The sequence below is a fragment of the Chelonia mydas genome, chromosome 20 (assembly GCF_015237465.2).
Source record: "Chelonia mydas isolate rCheMyd1 chromosome 20, rCheMyd1.pri.v2, whole genome shotgun sequence".
NCBI lineage: Eukaryota > Metazoa > Chordata > Testudines > Cheloniidae > Chelonia > Chelonia mydas.
In genome coordinates this window covers 6193921-6220627 of record NC_051260.2, presented here as the reverse complement: position 1 = coordinate 6220627, position 26707 = coordinate 6193921, and the positions used below count along the sequence as shown (strand labels likewise).

At 50.4% G+C, this 26707-nt stretch overlaps 1 protein-coding gene across 1 annotated transcript; it reads right to left on the bottom strand.

Moving 5' to 3' along the window:
* Positions 1-1096: 1096 nt before the first annotated feature.
* On the bottom strand, positions 1097-26707 carry KRT80 (keratin 80). Its single transcript, XM_007058560.4, has 9 exons — positions 26233-26707; positions 20644-20858; positions 15480-15540; positions 13550-13645; positions 7763-7927; positions 7185-7310; positions 5839-6059; positions 4519-4574; positions 1097-4430 (listed from the first exon to the last, which is right to left on the bottom strand). The coding sequence occupies exons 1-9, from the start codon at positions 26557-26559 to the stop codon at positions 4198-4200; spliced, it is 1500 nt and encodes a 499-aa protein (XP_007058622.3). The 5' UTR covers positions 26560-26707; the 3' UTR covers positions 1097-4197.

Here is a 26707-nt window from a genome sequence, read left to right as displayed (position 1 = left end):
GCCACTCCTAAACGGAACTGAGAGCTTCCACACAGGGGTTGGCGCTGCGTCATTAAACTGGTTCAAGTTTGTGTGTAGGGAAGTCTCTACTCTTATGAAAAGTTCCGTGGCATCTCGAATGAGAGCTAAGTAGTGTCCCGTGGGAGTCCAGGTTGCTACACCCTACATCCACTTCCAGCCACCACCCGTGTTTGGTATACCTTCCCCATACGGTTTCTTGATTTCTCTGTGTGTGTATTTCTTCAGGATGCAGCAGTCTGCTTCCTTGCCAAGGTTGTTCCCAAACTTGCTCTTGGCAAAGGAGGGCGATTTTATTATTTGTGGGGAGATGCTGGTGCAGTTTGCAGGGAGGAGGAGTGGGGTGGAGAAGAGATGTCCCACAGTTGTTTCCGAAGAGGTAGCACGGGCCTACCAGGCTCAAAAGCCACATTGCATTTCTTCACATGTCTCAGGGAAACACAAACTTCAGGGAGGTGTGAAATCCAGAGCTGGCCAAAATAAGGACTTTCTGTCCCATGGGAAATTCTGCGATTTCAGAATTTGGGTTCATAGCAACTCGGGGGGGGGGGGGGGAAGGAGGGGAAGTGAGATTTTTTCACAAAACAAATTCATGTTGATCTTATTGAAATGTTTCCTTTTGATTAGTGTGTTCAACTGTAATCTATGGTACAGAGCAACAAGTCGAAACATTTCAATCTTGTCGGAACAAAACATTTTGAGACTTTAGACAAAAGTGATACCTTCCCATGAAATGTTTCGATTTTATGGAATCAGCGTTTTCTGATGGCAAATTTTCCACCAGTTCTGGTCAGATCCCTGGGTCTCTCCAGGAGACACATTTCGTACCAGCGAATGCCAGAGCAATGGTAAGGTTCCCTCCCGTCTAAACTGGTCTCTAGATCGGCACGCTGGAGGTGGATGGATTGAGAACACCCGTGCTACTGTTGTTGGGTAGCCCATCAAATACATGGACCATGAAGTCCTGAATCTTCAAGGGTCTAGCATCACTTTATGACATGATCAGAGGCTCAGGGTTGAACTGGACAAATAACATTTATTATGATTGTTATTGGTTCAGAGTAGCAGCCGTGTTCGTCTGTATTCGCAAAAAGAAAAGGAGGACTTGTGGCACCTTAGAGACTAACAAATTTATTTGAGCATAAGCTTTCGTGAGCTACAGCTCACTTCATCGGATGCATTATTTGCATTACAGCAGTGTCTAGCTCGATAAAGCCCCTATTGTGCTAGGTGCAGTACATACGCATAGTAAGAGACAATCCCTGCCCCAAAGAGCTTACAGTCTAAATAGCTGACACAAAGGCTGGGAGGGGAAAAGGTGGAGAAACTTGTGCTAGCCGGGGGCAATGTCTGGACTTAAACCCACCTCTCCTGAGTTCCAGCCCATTGGTCTAGCCACTGGACCCTACTGTCACTCGGAGCAAAGGTCATATTCTCTTCTCCCCTTCCAAGGAGAGGGCAGTCTCCTCTGAGCTTCCTTTTTACCCCAAGCAAAGGGGTGTCCATCTAGGGCAGAGATAAAGGGCTATTGGCGTTGGTCAAGGTGGGGGAGGCTCTTCGTTGAATGAGCAGGAAGGCTAAGGTGGGAGTGAAACCCAACTGATTTCTGACAGAGCTGGCTCGATCTTAGCTCCGCATCTGGTCCCTTTTCCCATGGTACCTGACCATCTCCAATGTATTTGCCTTCACCGCACCCCGGCCAGGGTAGGGAAGTGGGATGATCCCCATTTTACAGAGGGGGACCTGAAGCCCAGAGAGATAGAGAGACTAAGCGACTTGCCGCAGGTCACACACGAGAAGCCAACGGCAGAGCAGAGATCTGGACGCGGCTCTGCCAATTTGCAGCCTAGCCCCCAGGCCAGCTTTCCTCTCCAGCCACTGACGTGAGTCGATACCCAAGGAACTGTTTCTAGCAGGTATTGGAATTGGCTTCTGAGAGCAGGATTGTGCCTTAGCTGTCAGAACGCTGTAAGGAAATAATTGACACGCACCCCGCCTTTCCCCTCTTCCGCGCCTCTCAATACTTTATGAAAGAGACGAAGCAGGTCAAAAAGAGACAAACTTTGGAGTTTCTGCCGAGCTCTTCTTCAGCTCTGAGTATGCTCGAAAGCCTGTCTCTCCCCTTCCACCAACAAAAGCTGGTCCATTACAGGATCTGACCTCACTCCCCTGGTCTCGCTAATATCCTAGGACCCACATGGCTATGCTCACTCGGAATCATACTTTAATAACACAGCCAAAGCGTGGAGCGGACGACACGCTGGTTACACGGGTGCCATAGCAGGTGGCGAACCTACAGAAACATGTGGAAAAATTGCAACACGCGTAACAGAACCATACAAAAAGGGCCTTGCAACTGACTCATTGTCACCAGAGCAAGCCCATTGGCTTTGTGTAGACTTTGGCCCTCGGTGGAATGCAGGGTATACTTGAGTCTGTGCAAGAGGGAATCAAATGTATACACTAGGCCAGATCCTCAGCTGGTGTAAATCTGGCATGCCCCCACTGACTTCAATGGGACAATGCTGATGTACACCAGCTGGGGATCTAGCTAATTAAGTGTAAAGCGACATCATAAGTTATGAAATATATATGATGTTGATTATTCTCTTTAAATGACAACCAATAAACATCCCAGAACAAGTAACAACTAACCCCCTGCCCCCGGTCGATGCTTGTCTTTTACAGTCGCTTTGGGTTTTTCGTAGCCTCCAGGAGCTCTGAGGATGACGTTCTCCCTCGTGCACTGTGTCTACTTCAGCCTGCTTAAGTGAACTTCGAATGGTGTCCCGCCTTGTGCTGCTTCTCTGAAGGGTGCAGAGGTCAGCCCTGAAAGGCTACGTTAACAGCCAGCATGCAGTGAGATTTCCTATGGCAACTGCATGAGCACCCAGCCATACAAGGGGCTGGGTTGAGGCATCTAATAGAGGAGAATTCGGCACCTTGCAGAATTGGGCTCCTCGACCCACGAGCCGCAAGTAAAACTGACCCATCTAGCTTTACTGTCCAATTGAGAAGAGTGCACTGCCCCGCCTCCCCCAAACCAGGAGGGATGGCCATTATCAAGCAACACAGAGAAGGACACTTACAAACGTATGGGTTTCTTTTAAAATCTCTATTATACTAGGATAAACCTGCTGTTTAAATTATTGGCGTCATTCTGGGTTTATGCGAGTGGAAATGAGATTAAAGACAGGCCCTCACGCCATTGACCCAGGTGAAGTAAACCTGTTTTTACAGCACTGTAATTCGGATCAGAATCTGGGCCAAACTCCTTTGAAGTCAGCGGAGTTGCTCCGGATTTACACCAGTGTACTGAGGTCACGATTATTTTATTTTATTTTTAAAGGACGCCATCAAGATAGAGTTCCCACCGGCAACAGGAAAAAACCCTTTGATTGAGGATTCTAGGATTACACAACCATTTCCCCTGAGCAGCCAGAATGCCAGTGGTGAAATGTCACCAAACACAGCCTCTGCCAAGTCATGTGGCTGAGAACGTTCACATGCATCACATCATCAGCCGGTGAAAGAGACCCTAACGCAAATCCGCACAAACCAAAGAACGAAAGCAAGAAGGAAAGCGGGAAACCTTTTGGTAATACTGGTAAAATAACTAATAATACTTAGCTCTTAGCTAGCACTGAGATCTCAAACCGCTCTGCAAAGGAGGTCAATAGCATTATCCTCATTTCACTGATGGGGAAACTGAGGCATATGGAGGGACATAGCTCGCCCAGCAGAATCAGGAATAGAACCCAGGTTTCCTGAGTCCAGCTCTACCCACTAGGCTCCCGCGTGCTACCTTCCGCTATGCTGCTACTATCCTTCAGTTTACCATCGTTGGAGCCTAAGTAATAACACTTTCTCCTTCTGCAGAGCTTTCTGTTTGAAGATCTCAAAGCACATCAATGAATTAAGCCTTACAAGCCCCACCTCAGGGAGGTAGGATCAGGACGAGTTTGTCAGCACTGGCTTGAGAATTGGGCACGTTCAAAGAGCGTTCTGCCAGGATGGGGGTCCCGCTTCTAACCAGTTGGAGATGGGAAGACGTAAACGCTGGGAAGAGCTGGTTTGAAGTTGATTCCCATTCTTGGCCCCGCAGACGCTGGCAAGAATTGGGCTTCAGGAGAAAGCATTCTGGTCTCGTTCAGGCGCAGCTGCCAACCTGTCCGGCATCTATTCCGCAGGGATTGACTCCTCATGGCTGTGTTCTTCATCAGACAGCAAGCGATGCTTCGGACGTGCCCCACTGGGCCGTCCTTCTGCATCCCAACTTGCTGAGCTGCTGCTCTGGCTCCTGGTGGGGACGGCTTCTGCCACTGCTCCATTTCGGGTCACCCCATCGGTAGAATTGCCCCTCACTCGAGAAGCCAGCTGGGAAGACCCCGAGAAGCTGGAGATGGATGAAACTGCAGGGAAAGGAGATGAGAGTAGTGGCTTGGCATTTATTTTTCCTACAGCTGCTGCTTTCATCAAGCTATAGTAATAAATGCTTACAGTGCCTTGGGCTGGAGTGGATGCTGCTGACGACAGGGCACGTCAGTGACTCCATGCTGGGAAGTAAAGACAGACGTTAAGAGGCTATGGAACGCAGACGGTTTCAGACCCCTGTGCAAAGTGCCGCCCTCCCAAACAATGTTATACCCAGACACAGTGACCCAACTGTCCTCAGGGAGGTTAGATAGGTGGAAATGGATGTAGGAGCTGATCCTGCGTACTGTCCCCACTTGAATGGGGTTACGTGGGGGGAGGTGAAGACAGAATTTGACACTCTACACAAGAGAGTATTGCACACCCCCTTCCAGATCTACCAGCTGACCCGCGTACCCCCTTCCAGATCTACCAGCTGACCCGCGTACCCCCTTCCAGACCTGTCAGCTCCCCGCGTACCCCCTTCCAGATCAACCAGCTGACCCGTGTACCCCCTTCCAGATCAACCAGCTGACCCGCGTACCCCCTTCCAGACCTGTCAGCTCCCCGCGTACCCCCTTCCAGATCAACCAGCTGACCCGCGTACCCCCTTCCAGACCTGTCAGCTCCCCGCGTACCCCCTTCCAGATCTACCAGCTGACCCGCGTACCCCCTTCCAGACCTGTCAGCTCCCCGCGTACCCCCTTCCAGATCTACCAGCTGACCCGCGTACCCCCTTCCAGACCTGTCAGCTCCCCGCGTACCCCCTTCCAGATCTACCAGCTGAGTTAGACTTGACAGTTGCTGGGCAACTGAACCCGCGCTGTACGGTGATTGGAGGTGCGGGCTCTGTACGTTAGTGTCTCTGTCTATCTGTGTTCTCATTGGTACATTCTGAAGTGAATTAATTCCCGCATTTTATATTACAAGTTCCCACAGAGTTTTAACGCTTTGTCTGAGTAGCCTATTTTGGAAATGCAACAAATTAATTAATAACATCCACCACTGCACAATTTCTCCCGTGTGCCCCCCACCCCACCCCGAGATGTCTCAGTTTGGGACCCTCTGCTCCGTGCTCCAATGGGTTTGCACAGGTGTAGCTGACTGCACAGCTTGGTCCCTTTGTGTTACCCCACCACCTTCTGTGTTACGTCTGGAGATGCCTCCAAGCCACAGAGTTCAGGTCCGGATGTGAACACGCCCTCATCTGGGGCAGGAGGTTTCAGGCCCAGTGGTTTGGTTCGGCTGGCAGCCGAGACAAGGATGAGGCTCAGGATCTGCTTCTCCATTGACATGAAAGGACATTGGACCCGGCCTTCAAAGAGCCAGATGCACGTGCTAGGTGCCTGGTTTTCTCCTGGGAGGCTCACGCACGTCCTTTCCCCTGCACACGTCCGCCTGACCCACCTGCTCTCCTCGCCTTCCACCAGCTTCCTGTAGGTGAGGATCTCCACGTCCAGGGCCAGCTTGATGTTCATCAGCTCGTGATACTCCTTCACCAAGCTGGCCATGTCCACCTTGCCTTTCTGCAGGGCTTCCTGGAGCTCGGCCAGCTTGGCTTCAGCATCCCGGAGGGCAAGCTGGCCATTTCCCCCGGCCTCTTTGATGCTGCCTTCCAAATGCAGGCACTGAGGCAGCAAAGGGGAAGGGAAGCGCCGTTAGGTGGGCAGCGGGTGCTGAGCCAGATGGGCAGCTCCCACCCCCCAGCCCGTGACTAGGGTTCCTCACCCCTGGTTTTCTGCACAGGCTTTCTTGGCCTCAGTTGATCTCTGTGTGCTTTTCGGCCGGGAGCATAAATGAAGAGGTCTGGGGACTGCTGCTGCTGCAGTGGGTCTATGGGGGGGTGGGGTGGGGGTCTGAAGTGCTTGAGTTCCTACTTCTGCGAGACTCCCCACATTTTAGAAACAGCCAGACGGGCCAGCAGCTGTTTTCTCCAAGTGCTTTTTGCCTCCATCCACGTCCCTCCACCCGTAATATATCTTCCCCCCTCCCCCAATAAGCGTTCTCCCCCAACTTCCCCTCATATCACATCTGCCCCCACCTCCACCCGATCTTCCCCCATCACCTTCTCCCCACTCCCCCTCCAAAGCTCTTCCCCTCAACACCCATAACACACATACCCCTCCCACTCGCCCTCTATACCTCTCCCCCAACCCAACCCCCATGGCACCCCTTCCCTCACTCTCTCTCCATAATCCTCCCCCATCTCCACCCCATGACATCCCGCACCCGCACTCTCCCTCCATAACCCCCCACCCCAGGACATCCCCACCCCCTCCCTCCATAGCCCTCTCCCACCCCCCCTCAATAGCCCTCTCCCACCCCCACCCCATGAGATCCCCCACCCCCACTCTCCCTCCATAATCCTCTCCCATGACACTGCCCCCCAAAGCCCTCTCCCACCTCCATCCCCATGCTCCCCGCCACAGCAAATCACTGGCAAATCACAGCCTCTCTCTCTGCCTCAGTTTCCCCTCCCACCCTTAGGCCATTTAGACTGTGAGCTCTTTGGGGCAGGGACTGTCTCCCTCTGCGTGTCTGTGCAATGCCTGGCACGACGAGGCCCTGATCTCACTTGAGGCCTGTAAGTGCCGGAGTAACACAGAGAATAACAAGAGACTCCCCTGGCAGACTCATCCCAAGTGGGGAGTGATGGGTGTGCGTGGGCACCTGGCTCGGAGCTGGGGGCAGCTGCCATTTCTCTTGTGTTTCCAATGCCTGAGGCTCCCACTCTCCCAAGACTCCGCCCTTACCTGGCTCTTCAGGGACACGATGCAGGACCTCAGCTTCTGAATGTGTATGGTCAGCTCCGCAATCTCCCGCCGGCTGCTGAAGAGCTGGTCCCTGTACGTGGTGGAGTGGGTGGCTCCTTCGTTCAGCTGCAGGGAAGAGTTGAGATGGAGTCACCCCCTCCCCACCTTGCAGCCATGCCTGGGATTCTGCAGGGAGCTGGTCCCTCGCGGGTGCCGGGTTCATAGAATATCAGGGTTGGAAGGGACCTCAGGAGGTCATCTAGTCCAACCCCCTGCTCACCAATCCCCAATTTTTGCCCTAGACCCCTAAATGGCCCGCTCAAGGATTGAACTCACAGCCCTGGGTTTAGCAGGCCAATGCTCAAACCACTGAGCTATCCCTCCCCCCAACCCTCTTGCCAGTTCAGACACTGTCTAGCTCTTCCTTCTCTCTCACTTCCCCTTGCCCCCCCTTCTTTCTCCACCACCTCGCTGTCTATCTACCGCTCACCGATCCCCATGATTCCTAGGCCGGCTCTCTCCTGCTCCCCCGCACCAATGGCTTTGCGGCATGTCTCCCATGAGAGAGAGCCGAGTACCTTGCTCCAGGTAAGGGCTTCTGCCTCCTCCCAGCTCCTGAAAGCGAGGGCTTCATACTGTGCCCTCACTTCCTCCACGATGTGGCTCAGGTCAAGGTTGCATCTGTTGTCAATCCCCATGACGACTGAGATGTCCTTGATTTCCGCCAGCACCTCCTGAAGCTCCTGGATCGCGGGGAGGAGAGGAGAACTGAGCGGATACGTAGGAAGCAAGGTCACAGTCAGCTGTGCATGGCCAGCCCAGTCCCTCCTGTACACCGCTGGGAGGTGGGAAGTTTTCATAAGTCAAGGCTCAGGTTTGCAAACCCCACCATGGAGTGGTTTGGCTCTGGTGTCCTGCTTAATTCAACCAGCCACCCTCAGGGTTTGGGCTGGGGCTCAGAGCAGTGGCTGTGGGTTTGGCCATTGCTGGGATTTCAAATTCCCCCCGATCCTGGGCAAAATTATATGCAGCACGATGTGCGTGTTGGTTGATTTAGCAAGAGTTTGTGGTCATGTCAATACCCAGACACCATGCTCATCTGCAGTGGGCACGTGGGGTAGGGCCAAGGGAGTGTGAATTAATCTGAGGGCTGTGGAACTCATTGCCAGGGGATGCTGTGAAGGCCCCAAGTATATAAAAAGCTCACGGAGGATAGGTCCATCGATGGCTATTAGCCAAGATGGTCAGGGACCCAACCCCATGCTCTCTAAGCCTCTGACTACCAGAAGATGGGACTGGATGACAGGGGGTGGATCACTCGATAATTGACCTGTTCTGTTCATTCCCTCTGAAACATCTGGTTCTGGCCACTGTCGGAAGACAGGTGTAGCTGGGCGGTCACCCCGCTCCGGCCCTGAAAGGGTTAAAAGCCAGCCCTTGGAGAGGGCTGGGGCTGCGAGCCAATAAGAAGAGGCGGGGAGGCAGCCAACCAGGGCCAGGCTGGGCCCTATAAAAGAACTGCAGGGCCAGAAGGCAGTCAGTCTCTCTCTAGCTTTGGAGTGGGAAGGACCTGGCTGCCTGGGAGCTCAGGGTACCTGGAGCGGAGCGGAGCGGAGCGGCTCCAGCTCCAGCTCCAGCTCCAGCTCCAGCTCCAGCTCCAGCTCCAGCTCCAGCTCCAGCTCCAGCTCCAGCTCCAGCCTCGCAACTCCCCAGGCTGAGGCCTTGGTAAAGGCCTAAGGAGGTATTGGGGCTGCAGAGTTGCAGCCCGGGGATAGGCAGAGGCAGCTGGTCCAACCCCCTTGCCAGTGATGAGTGGCCATTACAGGCTGCAGTTTGCCCCAGAGAAAGGGGGCTAGATGATGACAAACCACTGAGGTAAGGTGGGCATAGAGGGTGTGGGTTCCCCTGGGAGGGGAGACCCAGAGAGTGGGGGGTGCTGCTGTGGGGCAGCATCCCAAGATAAGAGGGCAACAGGGTCCGGGAGGGATGAGGGGCCTGTGGCAGGCGAGACTCTGGCCAGCAGGGGATGCTCTGAGGCTGAGGAGCTAATTCCTGGTTGACCAGCAGGAGGTGCTGCGCCAGTGAGTCTGCGATGTGCTACAATAGGATATTGGGCTAGATGGACCATTGGTTTGACCCAGTATGGCCATTCTTATGTTCTTTGTTACCTAGTTTGTGCCAGATACTTGCTGACATACTGTGGCTGCCCACAGACTTCAGGGCTGACTCTGGACTGTACAACCCGGCCCCCTGGGACTCCAAACCAATGCTACAGAGAGAATGTGGGTCCACATGTTGCGGCAAAGGCCCCTGAGCACTTAAGAAGAATCGCAATTAACTCCTGACAATATACTATACAATATACGGCCTATGATACACGCCTGCCATCCAGTAGAGGGCAGTGTGGTGCCTGCACCCATTGCAAAGCTAAGGTGGCCATGTGTCCTTGGTGATATATGCTCTCCGTGAGGAAAAGGTCAGTGGTGTGGGGTTGCTACCGTCTCATGATTAGTGTCTAGCAGGTGGACACAGGACTAAGACGCTCTTCTCTGGGCACGCAGCCGAACTAAAGGGGGATCTCCATTGTCCACCACTCAATATTAAGCCACCACCGCCACCCAAACAGTAAATGGGGACTCTGTCTTATGCCTTCTCCCGCATGTGAGAAGGTGTGACTCCATCCAACACTGGGCAGTAGTGGTAGGCACACCTCAGCCAGTGTATGCATGTTGCAACTCCTGACTTTGTGGTGTTTGTTCTTGATGACTAAGGGGAAGTGAGAACGGATACAGACATGGCTCAGCAAATCAAAAAAGACACCCTAATCGATGCTAGGAAACCACACTCCTGTGCCATTGGTACTCGGACAAGACCAACCCTGAAGGGATTGTAAACTAATGGAATGCCTGATAATCCTCTTTCATGCTGCATCTCACTGTAGGTCTCATTCTCCTTTTATGCTGGCGTAACGTGACTGACTTCAGTGGGGTTACTCCTGATTTACCCCTTTACAATAAGACTCTGCATTTTTGGCCTTTTCTCTCCATCAACGTTCTTTTATTCCACGCTTTTGTGGCCCTTTGTATGGAAGGCTTTGCAAGAAGGTAGGGTACTTATGGCTTTGTTTGCGTTACCGCTCCCTGACTGGGGGAACAATGATTGGGACTGGATGGATGATTCATCTGTTATCGGTGACAAATCTCTTTCCATTTAAACAGGATTTTAAGTGTATTTCTTCCCCATTGAGACTTGATCCCCAGGTAAATTTGTAGGGGTCGTTAGAGGAAAGGTTAATGTGGGAGAACACATGTAAATTTCACATGCTGGAGCAGTTTCCATGCATAGAGGGCCTTTTCACATTCATGCCAGTATAAATCAGGAGTAACTCAGCGGTGTTACTTGTGATTGCCACTGTTATAAGGATGAGCAGAATCAGGTACATGGAGTTACAAGTCTGTGAAACAGACATGAGAGCAGAATCATGCCCCAAAACTTTTCTTCTAGTGCGGCTGTCGTTACAGAATAATGGAGGAAACCAATTCAAACTAGGAGCTAGGTTGTGTATCAGTTACCTCAGGGAGGACTAGGGGTGGTTCAAAAAAGGGGATTATTTCATGTTCAATTTTTTGTGTGGATTTTCCTGACCTTTTGACCAATCAATTGCAAAGGAAAGTTTCTTCATTTAGAAGAGAACCAAGTTTTTCTCTCCCAGTAGAGTACACTCCCGGAGGCTGAAATAGAACACAAGAATCTTGCCTCCCAAGTCCCACTTGCTCTAGGTTCTATTCCCACGGCTGGGGAAAGAACCCAGAAGTCCTAACTTTCCCTTGCTCTAACCACTAATCCAGATTTACCAGAACAGCAGGACCAACAAAAAACCTCTGTAAATTACGATGGAAGTCCCAGAAAACGTTATAATGTTAAAGGGACCTTTCACTTTCAATTTTGAATTGTACCAGGGAAAAACTATACACAACAGATGTATAATATGGTTAGGGTATGTCTAAACCACACACTAAGCCCAAGTTCTCCTGTAGGTGTGAGCCCAAGTCCTCCTCCTGTCCACACACAAATCAGTCTGACTTGAGTCAGCAAGCACTCATGACCCATGTCCTAGGACCCTGCTAGGGGGATAGATCAGAGCCCAAGTCCAGCTGGGGCTCAGGTCCAAGTCCTGTCATTCTTCAGTGCGGACACAACTCTAGCTGAAGACTCAAGGCAGAAGGTCTATGCAGAGTAGTGTGGATGTGTTAACATGACTGTGAGAGCTGGATCCAGCAATTGTAAACCCAGGTTTACAAATCAGTGTGGACACTCAAGCGTGGGCTTGGAAACACAATCCCGGTCCTCCAGACCCAAGTTTACAATGCAGTGTAGACATACCCTTAGAGACCTTCCCCCATATCTCTTGCCATAGAAGAAAGATTAGTTCCCTTGGCCCCTGTAGCTTTGGAAAAGAGGAGACAAAGCGAGGGATCCAGGAAACAAGATCCTTGATGTCAAATAACTCTATAAGTGTTGCTAGGAAAGTGGCTTAAGCTGAATACAGGCTCAGTCTGAGGAACAGCCGGGTCAGGTATAATTTCTTTGCACGAAGAGTGGATTAAAGAATACAACAGGCTGCCAAAGTCAACAGTGTGAATCCCAACAGAAACTAATCCAAGAGGAAGCTGGGAACATAGCGAGGGGCACATACAGCCAGGCCAGTAGGTGCTGCAGTGCATAGGGACGGCTTCCTCCCATCTCTAGTGCATCCTTTTCCAGCAGTGCAGTCAGCACAGGGAGACAGCCTGGCAGCTTATAAAGTCATTCAGAAGGCAGTATGGTCTAGTGGCTAGGACACAGGTCTAACCCTCCGGAAACCTGGGTTTTTAGTCCCAGTGCACCCCACCTATAAAACAGGGATAATTACACTGGCCTGCTTTGTAAAGCTCTTGGAGCTTTACTGTTGAAAACCATGGCCTTTTCCAACGGTGCATCAGGCACCATGCAACTGAGAATCGGCTGCATTCTCTGGGTCAATTCATTGATATTACGGTGCTGACTTTCTTCTTTGTGGGTGGGTGCTCCACCCCCGCTCTGCCCCGAGGCCTCGCCCCCACTCCATCTTTTCCGCCCTTGCTCCGCCTCTTCCCGCCCTGCCCCTCCCTTCCTTGCACATGCCCCGCCCTTGCTCCGCCTCTTCCTGCCCCCGCTCTTCTCCCTCTCCCCCCCTCCCCCCCCCGACGCCTCCCACCCGCTGTTCCGGCAGGTGGCTGATGGGTGCCTCGCACCCGGTGCGAGTCTGAAGGCGGCTGTCGCTCAGCTCGCTTCCGAAACAGAACGGCCGAGCCCATTCCTTGGAGAGCGGCCTGTTCCGGGTGTTTCGGAGGAAGGTAGAACAAGGTTAGAGGGCACCTGTTCTGTTAAAATATACCATAGAGGAGTGGCAGATAAGGGTGCTGGTTGAGGATTCCCTCCCAATCCCAGCTGGAGACAAGTATATGCCTTGTAGCACTGAGCTTGTAAAATCATCCTAGCTAGCTCAACTGCTGATGCCGTTCTTTTGATCCTAATATGCCTTAATCCCCTTCCTTTGAATCTTGCTAAGCTATTTCCCTTAACAACACCCTGTTACGAAAATGACACAGGCTACATCTACACTGTGATAAGAGACCCACGGCATGGCCGGGGCTGGCCCGGGGCAGCTGACTTGGGCTGCAGGGCTATAGAATTGCAGTGTAGACCACTGTTCCTTCTAAGCTGTGTACACAGATCCTAAACCCCACGCACACGGCAAAACACCGCGCGCACAAAAATTTGCACAGAAGAAATTTTTTGCGCACACGGCCTGTCAAAAAGTAGAGGGAACACTGGTGTAGACTTTTGGGCTTGGGCTGGAGCCCGGGTTCTCAGACCCTGGGAGTGCGGAGGGTCTCAGACCCCCAGCTCCAGCCTGAGGCCGAACATCTACACTGCAGCTGGTAGCCCCCGGAGCCCGAGTCAGCTCTCCCGGGTTCTAAGACTTAGTGCCATGAGTTTTTTATTGCAGACGTATGCACAGAGGTAGTTTGTTCTATTCTGTGGACCCTGAAAACATAAAACGAAAGGAAATTTTGAAAGAAAGTAATTTCAAACGGGAAAATCCCAATGAGTTCACAAACACGGCCGTGAAATCTGTCAAATTTTTTCAGAATTCTTTTTCTTTGCATTTCCCCCCCCCAAACCAAACAATTTGGCACAATGGACACAAATTCACCTGACTTTTTGGTGCTGCCAAAACTGCATTTTTCCCCAGAAAGAAAGTATTTAGCTGAAACGTTTCGCCCAGCTCCACCAGCCTTATTGCACACACTTAGGCATCTGGTCTTATTGTTGCTTCTTACCTGCTCGTATACGGCTTTCTTTAACTCCATCAACTCTTGAAGCCCGTGCAGTTTGACCTCAAGCTCGGTTCTATGCATGCAACCAGCGTCTAAATCCTGTGGGGCAAAGAAGACATATCAGCGCTGCTAACAAATGGTCTGTACGTTGGGCTCTGTTGGGGCTAGAGATCTTCTCCATTGTGCACTGATTACCCAGTCCCGGGAGAAAGCAGTGCCCTTTGGGGATACTATCCATCCATTCTGCAGGATGGTGGATGTTGCTGGTGGGACCCTGTTTTGCTGTTCCCATTGAGGTTGGGTGATATGAGAAGAAGACCTCTAGATAGAATTTCTTTTTGTTAGAGCTTGAGTGCATGAAAGGAGGTGGGGCATAGAACATAAGAATGACCATATTGGGTCAGACCAAAGGTTTGTCTAGCCCAGTATCCTGTATTCTGACAGTGACCAATGCCATGAACAGAACAGGGAATCATCAAGTGATCCATCCCCTGTTGCCCATTCCCAGCTGCTGGCAAACAGAGGCTAGGGACGCCATCCCTGCCCATCCTGGCTAATAGCCATTCCATAAAAGGAAACGAGCAGGACTGGCCCATAAACAGTCATCTTTTAATCATAAGGAAAAGCAGAGATTGTTGAAAACACTGATGCAATAATAAAAATCGCACAAACTGCCCTTACCAGGCCATGAGCATGCTTGGGAACAACTTGTAATTAACCATAACAATCATTTATGGTGAGCATTCCCCACAGCTCATGACACCCTAGCTTTCCTTGCCAAAGATTCCAAACCCACATACACAACAACTGATTTCCATTCACTCATCACAAGTGCAGCTTCCTCTGGGGTGGAACAAGGTGCCTGTTTAACAGAGCCTGGCTGCACTACATTTCACAGGGAGTGAAGGAGAATACTGTCTGCCACTGGTTTTCAACCTTGGCATACTGTGACCGCATGTAGAGAAATGTTTCAGGGCGCCCCTGAAGGGAAGGTGGTTACAACCTGTCCTTGTGACCCCACTGGATCATGACCCCAGGCTGAGACCCCGTGGTGTATGCAACTGAAACTGCATAGGAATCTTGCCTGATAGAATTTGGCCAAGACCCGGCGGGTAATACTCCACAGCATTTGGTGCAAAAGCACAGGGTCTTTAGCAACCACAGGCGCTCAGGTCCTCATTTGTCTATGGTTCATTTCAAAATACATCACCTCCACCAGTCTGCGGTCCTCCTGGCCCAGGTTGCCATCTACTGAGCCTATAACCCCCCTGCCTTTAGCACTGTAGGGGAATGGCCACACAGCAAGAGAGCCCAGGTCAACTGGCTAGGGCTTGTTGGGCTCAGGCTGTGGGGCTAAAAACGGCCATGTAGATGTTCAGGTTCGGGCTGGAGCCTGGGCCCTGAGTCCCTCCCCCGTTTCCAGGTTTCAGAGCCGAGGCTTGAACGTCTGTTTTAGCTCTGCAGACAGTTGACCTGGGCTCTGCAACTCGTGGCTGCTGGTCTCTTTGTGCTGGGTAGCCATGCTCTAGACTTCCTATAGGGGCAGGTCTCTCATACGAATACAGAGCCGAGCCAACCCTCTTCTTGGTGCTTACCTGGCCCCCGTGAATGTAGTATCTGCGCACCTCACCATACTGCTGCTATTCCCATTTCACAGAGATCTGAGGCCCAGGTCCTCAAAGAAATCTGGCCATCTAACTTCCTTTGATATCCATGGGTGTTAAGCACCTAAATACAATATCTTTGAGGCCCTGCACGAGAGAGACTATGTGACTTGCTCAGCAAGTCTGTGGCAGAGCAGAGATGCAAATCCAGATCTCCTGAGCCCAGGCTAGGACCCTAACCACTAGACACTCCTTCCACTGCAGGTGCATCTTCTCCATAGATGGGCACGCAGCCCTTTATACAGCTGTGAAGATGAATGGCCTCTTACCCTTTTCAGCTCCGTGAAGGTGAATTCCATGCCACTCCGTTTATGTATTTCATCCTCGTATCTACGGAGAGAGAAGCAGGTTGGTGTGAAACCCGGCAGGGCTTAGCTAAATCCTGTATTGGAGATCTTGCAGGTCGCTTTGTTTAACACCTCTTGTACCAATATATCAATAAGAGTCACAGTGATCCCCAGACAGTTTATAATTGGAACAGACAAACTGTGGGAGGGGAAGTTGCTGGTCCAGCTAGAAATAGAACCAAGGTCTTCTGAACCCAAGGCCAATGGTCTCCTCATTGGACCACCCTGCATCCAGGGGACCAAATTCCCCATTTGCCGCTCTCAAAAGGGAACAACCCAACCCAGCCCAACAGTGGCAGCCTTCCTTCAAGTTCCATCAGAGTGGGAAAGATAAAGGGCCATTTAAAGGAAAAGGTGGTAACCCTTTTTTGAAGTTATTGACATGAACAGTGTCTGTATAGATCATTGGTGCAACCAAGGTTATGATTTGCTGGTTATGATTATGCTATCTGAATGCATGTATCATGTTGTATTTAAAGTTATAAGTATTGGCTCTGTACTGTCTGTATTTCAAACTTGTGCAATGCTTCTGGGTGACACCCCAGACAATGGGGCGTCACCACTGCCTAGCCTGCGTGATGGCCCATTAAGGACCATCAGCTATACAATTGATCCATTGAGAGAAGGCAGATACACCTTGTGACTCAGCAAGGTATGCAGGAACGTGCCTATGGACCAAACTCTAAGGTTTTTTCATGCCATGTGCTGGGTGGCTTGTGTTTGGAACAAAGGAAGCACAAGCCACATGGCAAAAGGACTAGAAAAGGCAGCCGCAGCACCTCCATCTTGTCTTCAATCCTGCTTTTTACCTCTGGAGGAACCTTGCGACAAACTGAAACTCTAAACAAAGGACTGAATGACCCAGCTGTGGGTGTACACCAGAGACTTGATTTGAACCTGCAGTTTATTCCATCACTGCTACAAGCCTGAACCAAGAACTTTGCCATTCCTGTATGTGATTGACTCCATGTAACCAATCCTAGCTCTCATCTATATTTCTTTCTTTTTATGAATAAAAACCTTTAGATTTTAGAGTCTAAAGGATTGGCAACAGTGTGATTTGTGGGTAAGATTTGTGGGGGGAGGGATAGCTCAGTGGTTTGAGCATTGAGCCTGCTAAACCCAGGGTTGTGAGTTCAATCCTTGAGGGGGCCATTTAGGGATCTGGGGCAAAAAAAATGGGGGATTGTGCCTGCTTTGAGCAGGGGGTTGGACAAGATGACCTCCTGAGGTCCCTTCCAACTCTGATGGTCTGAGTCTAATGAGTATATTGACCTGGGTCTGGGGCTTGGTCCTTTGGGACCGAGAGAACCTTTTTTGTTTTACTGGGGTATTGGTTTTCATAACTATTCCTCCCCGTAACGAGTGGCGCTGGTGGTGATACTGGGAAACTGGACTGTCTAAGGCAGTGGTCCCCAACCTTTCTGTCACAATAGCATATTCATGTCCCCAGAAGAGCGTGGCGGGTGCCGGATGACCAGCCGCCAAAATGCCGCCTAGAAGGGGCGTCGTCAAGAAGCGTCGCTGCCATAATGCTGCTGAATGCAGCGGCGTTGCCGCTCCTCGGTGGCGGGTTGTCCGGCGGCCGCGCTCCCTTGTCAGTAGGCGGGTGCACATAAATGCCCCGGCGGGCATGGCATGGCGCCCGTGGGCACCGCATTGGGGACCACTGGTCTAAGGGAATTGCTTGTATGACTTCTGGTTAGTCAGTGGGGTGAGACCAAAGCCCTCTCTGTATGGCTGGTTTGATGTGCCTTAATAGTAAAGGACCCCAGCCTTGAGCTGTGACTGCCCTGCTCTAAGCAATTTGTCCTGAATTGATACTCTCAGTTGTGTCCCTCCAGAGGCAGCATCGTTACACCTTTATATTGAGGGTTACCTGCATAAAGAGTTTGCAAAGGGTTAACAAACGCTTCCTAGCGGTTTTAAGACCTGGCTAATCAATTGTTATGGAGTCAATCAGTCGCTCTTAACCCTGGCTCATAACCAGGCTTCCACACCTGTAGTGATGTGCTTTATGGGGAGTGTGCGGGACGTGCTACTCTCGCTTGTGACTTGCTTAGCCACTAACCCTTTATAACCTGCATCTAAATGTAGCCTCCATCTGACAACTAACTGAACCGTGCCGGATCCCAAGTGAGCGTAACCCTTGCAAAGGAGACCAGTCTACATGGGAATAGAGAACCCAAACTCATCCCACAGTTACTGTGGCTCTTCTTAATCGCTGATCGTTCGTAATAATCATTTGCATTGCGGTCAGAGCGCCAGTTACCGCACAGGAAGATGGTCCCTGTCCCGGAGAGCTTACAATCTAAGTGCTAAAGTAGCCGGGTCTAGGGGAAGGGCACAAGGGAGGAGAACAGGGGAAAAAATGACAATGACAGGGGATGCCATTGTTTCTGCCTCGCCCTGGTATTTAACTGTTTCATAAGCCCTGATCGGGAGGCGAATGGGAGAAGTGGTTGGTTCTTCTGGTTTTTCTGCTTCTTCACTGGAATATCTGACTTGGTGCCAGCGCACGTATGTTGTTCTTAATTACAGCCTGCCTCTCTCCCGCGCCATCCTCACCCCAATCCCTGCTGAAAACGCTTCACTCATTGCAGAGCATTGACATAATGTCACCTACTGCGCAAACAACAATCCTGACAGGATGGCAGCCGGGCTTGTCCGCAACCCATGCTCATCCCCCAGCCCCCCGTCCGGCTTAGCCAGCTTTTGGCTGGAGAAGGGTGGCAGAGACGAGCCTTCAGATGTGGCTCACAGATCACTTTCTCCTTCAGGACGATCCTGAGGACCTGTGTGGTAGTGTGTAGCTTTAAGGGTAACTGGTCTGGCTATTGCGTAGCAACGCAGCAGGGTGCATGATAGCAAAAACGCACTGTACAAGGTCCTCCTGTCTGAGTCAGTGGACTGGGAGTTAGCTAGGGACTGCTTGACTAATTTCAAATCAGGCATTTTCCAATCAGCAAATTCTCTGTGGGGAAAAGTTGGTTTTGATGGAGTTTTCTGTTTGGGAAAAGCAAAACAAAATATTTCGTTGTTTGATTTTGACATTGATCGCTGAGTCCGCCTGAGCACCAGATGGGAGTCATACTTTTGGACCCCTCATGCCTCTATTGTCCCGTATGGGACCTGCTACCTGGCCAGACTACATTTCCCATGATGCACCCCTCTCTATCTCTCCCTATGTCTCGGTCATGAAATGTTACAATATTTCTAAATTGAAATTCTTTGGACATCTTTGGTCCATGAAAAGTTTCAACATTTTATTCCAATGCAGGACCGAGCAAAATGTCAAAACATCAGAATTTCCCAGGGGACAGAAATTTTGTTTTTCAAGCAGCTCCAGCATCAGGAAACCTAGGTTCTAATCCCTGTTCTGCTGCTGTCTAGTGATACCTCTCTGTGTCTCAGTTTCTCCATCTGTAAAATGGGGATCATGATATTTACCCATCTTTGTAAAGGGTGCCCTGAGATCTCTGGATGATAAAAGGTAAGTATTATTATAGCAGCCTGGGGAAATATGAGATAAAGAATAACACTTTCTAAATGCTTGAGAAAAAAGCCTTCTGTGCAAAATCAAGTGCTGGTTGAAGAGTAAAGGAAAGTCCAGGCTTTGAGGCCAGATCCTCAGCTGGTGAATCATCCAGGAGCTACATTTGTTTTCATCTGCTGAGGAACACGCCCGGAATAAAAGCAGGGAGCTGGCTTCACTATGATTTGTTGGGTCAAATAGCTAAGCACAAATATTTGCATGATTACCATTCATTCAAGAAACTTTTCACGAATGCCCCAAAATGCCATGAATTTTTACTCCAGTGGCTTGTTTGGTCTGAAAATTTGCTCTGCGAAGCACATTCACGGTTAATTATTCACCAGTTCCATGAACCATCCCAATGAGGGAACAGATCGAATTAAGCAAGGTGAGCGGTCAGGCTATTGTGTGAAAATGGTTTGTTCAGTGTTGGCTAAAAAGGTACAAATAACCAATATGTTCAAAACCCATAATGGTTGGGGATGATTTGTCAATTAGCAAAGGGGCTGAATTCAGAGGGGCCTGACTCTAACTGAAACTAAGGCTCCTTTGCACCACTCTGACAGTGTGGGTTTAAATTCTATGTAAATTAGATTAAATAATTACAACCACTTAAGTAATACTAATTTTTACATCTGTGCTCTTCTATAGCACTTATCAGTAGATCTCAAAATGCTTTACAAACAAACAGCATTGTTATCCCCATTGCACAGATGGGGAAACTGAGGCACGAGGCGGTAAAGTGACTTGGTCAAGGTTATCAGATAAGCCACTGGCAGAGCCAAGGATAGACCCTAGGACTGCTGAGTCTGTCCCATACTGTAACCACTAGGCAACACTACCTCAACTGCCAAAGTGGTGTAAAGGGTTTGTCAGACTCATAATGAATATTATACCTGATTCTTCTTCAGTCTACACTAGTGTAAATCAGAAGTAACTCCGCTGTAGTTCATGCAGTTACACTGGTGTAAAATTGCATAAGTGAAAGAAGAATCGGGCTCATTAGTAGTAGTAAACCCATAATAACTGGACAATACAACAGTTAATCCAGGGGTAAAGTCCCACTTTCTAAAGTCACAGATTGGGAGAACATGACAGAAGGGGGCACATTTCATAGGGGCTCAGAGAGCACTCTCTTGAAATGAGTGAGGGATTCATTGCTGTGTCAAAATACAATCATTGACTTGTGCATGCAAAAATCCCACCTCTGTTCATGCAAATGTGATTTTGTGCATGTAAATTGGGTAGACAAGCCCTTAGAATCTCTCTCTCTCTCTCTCTCTCTGGATTTCTATTTGTCTACTTGTCTAAGTTCATTAAGCATGAAAAAAGTGTGAGCCTTATTTTCAGAACCTGCAGTTCTTGTTGAAAGCTCATCATCCCCCTCCAAAATCAGACCCTTGAGGGTTTTGAGTATGGACAACAGGAGAAGAACTCCATGTTATTATCTTAGTTATCCACAGTCCATACTGTTGAACGGGTACCTAACAATAGGCTGCAAATTAATCCCTTTATTTCCAAAGACCCCCAACAAACTAGGACAACTGGCACCTGCTTCGTATGTTATCCATGGACTTCAACACCTCAGTCAACTCTGACTCCAGCTGTTCTCTCTCGTGGCCGATAGCCCTTATCTCTTGCTTCAGTTTGCTCATGTACTGGTCGTAGAGGAGTTTGATGTCTGATTCAGAACGGGAATTGTCCTGATCTTTCAGGAAGCTCCACTTGATCGTGAGAATCTTGTTCTGCCGCTCCAGGCACTGGACCTGCAGAACGGAATCCAGAGACATTTAAGAAGGTTGATAGTGGAAGGCTGATGTCCACCCCTCAGCCAACACACTAGATGGGGAACCCCAGAAATAAATGCATGAACCTTTATAGCTTGGGGGACCCAACTAGGCTCTCAAGCAAGGAGCGGTAAAAGAATTCCATCCCACGCAGATCAGGCACAGAAGGGCATTACATTGACATATGGAGGCTTCGCTTTACGTACTCGGTGGTTTCCCGACAGACCATCACTCAAGTCAAATCACAGCTGATTAGGACATCCTATTGGACATGGCATCAAAACCTGACAACTTAAAGACCAAGCTATGAAGCTCCAACTCAAAGGTTATTTCCGTCTTCACATATGGATGTGAAAAGCTGGAGATCTACCAAGGGGACGGACAATCATCTCAATGCCGTCAAGAACAAAAGCCTTAGAAAAATACTAGTTATTAAATGGAATGACTTTACAATGAATGCTGAGATTTGTCAGAGAGTTCGACCCTAAGTGCCAAAGCTTTATACAAAAGCAGCGGAAAATATCTAGGACGTGCATAAAGACTGAAGCCAGAGCTTCTACCATGCCATTGGGCAGCTGAAGGAACACACAAAAGGCCAACCAATAGAACCCCTCCATTGAACGTTAAAGAGGGTAAACTTATGGGAATGAACAACATAGAGGACATGCAAAGAGCGGCCCAGGATAGAGGGGAGCAAGTGTGGATGGCTGCTGAGAGCACCCTCTAGAGAATGTGGCAGATCAGGGTTCAACTAGCAAAACCAACCCCTGGAAATGGGTAGGAGTGGAGTGGAGAGAAGAGGCTGGTAGGAGAATCCCAAGGCAAGGTCTCATGGACAGAATAATACTAATCTGTATTGGAATCTTTCCCGCACCATCAGCTGTGATTGGGGCATAAACAACACAGGGCACTGTCTCCTCTGTGTAAACACCCCTTCTCCTCGATATGAATCTGAAGCACGGATAACATTCCTGTGAGCCAACAGAGAGATACTCTTCATCGGCCCATGCATTGAATCTATCCATCCACCCATTTATAGGCGCCATCCCTATTTGATTGCCTGATCTTCCTGTTCTCTGTCCATCTTTGCAATCTTTCTTTACAAGTAACAACTTGCCTTTTCATCTGCTAGGGCATCCACCCCCCCCCCCCCCATTTCAGCCTGCAGTCTGTCACGTATGCTGGCAGTGCTTTGATTTCTGTATGGGCTGTGTCCATCAGGCTTCATGCCGCAGGGTATTGGTCTGATGAGGGAACACGGTCCAGCGAGTAGCACACCACCCTGGGCTGCAGAAGACCTGAGCTCTGCCAGTGACTCACCGCTCTGTGCCTCAGTTTCCCCTCTATTTAAAGTACTTATTTGGCCCCCCCATTACTGTAGTATCTGAGCACGCCACAATCTCTGATGCATTTATCCTCACGACACCCCTGTGAGGTAGGGCGCTGCTATTAAACCCATTTTACAGTCAGGGGAGTGAGGCACTGCGAGAAGTGTCTTGCCCAAGGTCACAGAGGAAATCCGAGGTAGAGCAGGGAAATGAACTTGGCTCTCCTGAGCGTCAGACTCATGTCCTAGCCCCTGGACCATCCTTCTCCCCCGCCCCCCCCCCAGCCTCTTCCCCTTAGGACTGTGTGCTCTTTAGGGGCGGAACTGTCTCTTCCTACGTGTCCGTGCAGCACCTGGCACAACAGGGGCCCCCATCTTGCTACAATACTACAAACGATAACACTATGATAAGACAATTCCTCGGCCCAGTTGGGCCAGCATGATATTCACTTCCCTGCAGGTATCAGTAATAACTGTTGGTCCTAAAACATAAATACGGGCCTGATTCGACGCTGCGTCCTTGCAGTGTATTCCAGTGTCACTCCACTGAAATCGGAAGGGTGACTTAGATTATTAGCCCCTCAGGGAAGGGACTGTCTTTTTGATCTGTGTTTGTACAACTAGAGCCGTACTGGGCTGTGACTATTGCTACTCGGGACTACAGCCATACAATAAATAAATAATTGTAGGCCGACGCTGGGGCAAAACTGGAGTAATGTCGTGTGAATCAGGTTCCAACGTTTGCACTGCTAAGGGCCGTGCACCCCTATGGAGCTACATACAATCACAGCGTCTGTAATTCTTGCGGCGTCCTGTCAGTGTGTGTGTGTTTGTGTGTGTGCGGGCACGTTTTTTTTGGTACATGCAGGAGGTCGTCTACCCTCCAGTCTAACTTGGCACACTCCCATATTCGCAGCGATAGCCATATGGCTCAGCCTCAGAGTGCTTCCAGTAATGATTTAATTGCCAGCTCTCCTCTCCACGCACGAAACAAATTGCTTTAATTGCACTTAATTTGGCAGGTGATAGCTGCCAAATGCTGTAAAGCGGCCACAAGTCAGCTGAGGGGATGGCTCACTCATGAGACACCGTGCGTCCTCTCTGAAGGATAGTAACAGCGTCGCCTGTGCAAAGCTGCCTGCTCCTACCCATCCAAGACATTGAGCAGGTGAGGACTGATCTAACTTCCTTTGCCGAGGGGTAGAAAATTGCACTGGCCCCTGGGAGAAGACCCTCCAATAGAGTGTGTTTTATCGGCTTAGTTTGTCCCTGGTCTGGCGTCTGTCAGCAGTCACGGAACGACCCTCCTGATCTACCTTCTTCTTTACGTTACAGTAGTGCCTCGAGGCTCCAGCTGTGATCAGGACCCCGTTGTGCGAAGCACTGTTCACACAAGGAGAACCATCCTGCCTTCTCCCATGCTGCCCCCCCCCCCCATGCTTTGGAGGAACTCCCTGTGAACGTCTGCAAAGCCCCCTCGTGACCCACCTTCCAACCCCCCCCCTTAAAACTCTCCTTTGCTATGCAGCCTACAAGGAAGGCTGGACAATGGTTAGGCAGTTGCTTTGCTGACATCTCTGCCTCTGACCAATATTAGCTCATTGTTTCCTAGTGTCTCTCCCCGGCCCTGTCTGCATCCATCTGTTATCTCTTGTCATATGCTTAGATTGTAAGTGGCTAGCTGCTACCATACTACACCTAATCAATAAGATACAGCACCTAGCGCAACAGGGGTCACTACCTAGCGCAGTGGGGTCCTGCTCCATGACTAGGGCCCGTAGGTGCTACCGTAATACAAATAATAAATAAAATAAGAGGCAACCCCTACCCTGATGCACCTGCATCTAAACAGAGAAGCTTACAGAGGCACCACTGGAAACGGCCGGCACAAACACTGAGCCAAGTCCACCCCGGGCCTGTGTGAAAGATCCTCCAGGACGCACTAGGAAAGGCCCTGTTTCGGAGGTACAAGGCAGCAGGGCACGGAGAGCCACCCTGCAAAGTGCCACCGAACAAGTGCTCAGTGGCAGAGCTCAGTGAGGAGGAGTCGTGGACAGTGGGGTGGCTGGTGGGCTAGGGAAGTGGCTACCGGGTCCCTGCACAACACAGGGACCCCAAACACCAGTGTGAAATGGGCATAGCTGGTGGTTGCTGCTATTCCTGCTCAGAGGCTGCAGGGATGGCTGAGACCTTGCAGCTTGGGTGTTCTGGTCCCTAAGCCTTGATTGAGGGGAGAGCATGCCACTCCCCTCCTTCCAAAGTTACTGGGGCTATTCATAGGGGGACCCGAGATTTGACCTATGGGCCTTAGATAATCATCACTGAGCACAGAATGGGAGAACCTGCCATACACGTTATCCCTGGAGGTCTCTTGTTTCTGGTTTGCTAAGTATGAACAGGATGAGAAGCCGGGGTTGCCTGAGATAGCAGGGACTGCTCTTGATGACCCAGGAGGTCTCTTCCAGTCCAGTGTCCTGTGTTCCTGCATTCGTTAGACTGCAGAAGAGGTCAGAACTCAGAACCCACTAGCCAGCCATTTCTGCCTCCTCTCCAAACACACGTGAGCCACATCAAAAAGAAACCCAGAGTCAGTAACAGCTTGACCAGGACTCCTCATCCTCAGCCGCGTGGCAGATCCCAAAGGTGTGTGGCCTTCTGACTGGGAATGGTCAACCCCTACCTCCCAGCTGTGGCCACAGCTACTTCCCTGGGGGTTTATGGCTTGTGTGGCATTTGACTGAGGTCATGTGAATTCCTGATAGAAAGACACACTCCCTGTCTAGCGGCACATTCGCAACTGTCTGCTACGTTTCTCTGCCAATGGGTTGAAATTCACCCCTGTGTAGAAGGCCAGTGGGAGATGGGCGCCATCTTGGCTGACACACCAGAGATCTCCAGAGCTAGAAGCCCTTGGGCTAAAGAGCCAACCCACCCTAGCCAGGGTTGTACCAGACGCTTTGTGGGTCAGACACAGAAGAGGCCCCGTAATACACACTCACCAGTGGGATTCGTGCGCGCCACTTAAGGCCAGTTTTGAGGGTTTAAGTGGGGCCTGGGTCTTGTGTTGGCCTCCGCCCAGGGGTGAATTTCATACACCCTAGATTTCATTCTCAGGGCTGGCATTTGAAAAAGTGCAATGCACAGATGGTCACATTTGCACACTCCAGGGGGCAGCTGGGCCTGCCTGGATGCTCGTTTGTGCACGCGGAAACATGGAACCCTGTGTAGGTGCAGTTTGGGCAGATGCTGTTGAAAACAGAGCCCCACGGTACTAGTTCAGACCCATATTAGCACTTTTTTTTTTTTTTTAAATAATAGTAGCTTGGAATTAACTGCCTACATAATATACTTCAGTGAAGCAACCCTTTCTGGAGATTACCATCTGATTACAGAGTATAAGAGCTTTGCAGGAACCTGCCTCAAGTAGGCGAATTGTTTTGCTTTGAGAAAAATCTTCTACCTTCCCCTGGATCTTAGCAGATGAAAGACTCTCTGCAGGAGAGCTTTGCTCAGCCGATCCAGCCACCCTTCCTCCCAACCCCCCATCACCCGCCACATTATTGGCTGGTTAGTTTTCTCTCATTTTAGCCATTAGACAACAAGACGAACAGGAACCATAGGCTAATTTACTGATTGCAGCTTCTGTGCTGGTTCTCTGCCCAGCTACAGGTATGAAACTCCTTCTGCTCCATCCTTTGTCCTCACAGCCCTTGTCTTTGCTGCTTACCCCATACCTACTTCCGTCAGTGGCTGAGTTTCCCTTTTCCCAGGGAGATTACTAGCCGATGGGGATGGGCAGGGTCTTGGAAGCGGTGGACTGGGCTACTTGCCATAGTTAGCTAATAATCATGCAAACTTTTGGTAAAATAGACAGCACGGGAGGAAAGAACTATCCCCCCAACTGGGGAAATTAGCTAATATTTAGCACCAGGGAATGGCTACCCTTGCGAATCTCTCCTGCCACAGGCACTCACAGCCCATCCCCCACTGGCCTCTGTGGTCACTAGAACCTGGCGCTCCTCTTACCTTCCCGATTAAGGATGCAAATTGGTCGTTGAGGATCTTCATCTCCTCTTTCTCCTGCTTCCTCCTCTGCTGGAACGTGGGGTCCATGTCTAGGTGCAGCGGGGTCCAGAGCTTCTCGTTGCTGAAGACGGACGGGCAAGAGGAAGACGTGTATCCACCAAGACTCGAGGTGCTGAAGTTTCTGCTGGCTGGACCGCCAGGGCTGCTGCAGCCGTAGTATTCGGAGGACGTCACGACTGAGCTCCCCCTGGTCTGATTGCATGATGCCTGCCAAGACGAGAGGGAACTGCTGCTGAGGCTGCTGAATTCATTGGAGCGGCTGGTCATCCTGGCTCGGCAGGTGGTGGGGAGGTAGGGGAAGGTGTATGAACTAAGCCACCCACTGCTGCCGGGAAAGAGAAGTGTCACCTTGGGGAATATGGTCTGTCTAATTCCTGCCTCCACTGAGCTGGGGTTAGCTAATGCATTACAAACA

Excerpts from the sequence above, each read along its gene's own strand:
- KRT80 (XM_007058560.4), bottom strand. The coding sequence starts at position 26,559 with ATGACCAGCCGCTCCAATGAATTCAGCAGCCTCAGCAGCAGTTCCCTC. Across the intron at positions 7,928-13,549 it reads AGAAAGCCGTATACGAGCAG|GAGCTTCAGGAGGTGCTGGC; the intron begins GTAAGAAGCAAC and ends CCCGCGATCCAG. Across the intron at positions 4,575-5,838 it reads GTGGAAGGCGAGGAGAGCAG|CATGGAGTCACTGACGTGCC; the intron begins GTGGGTCAGGCG and ends TTTACTTCCCAG.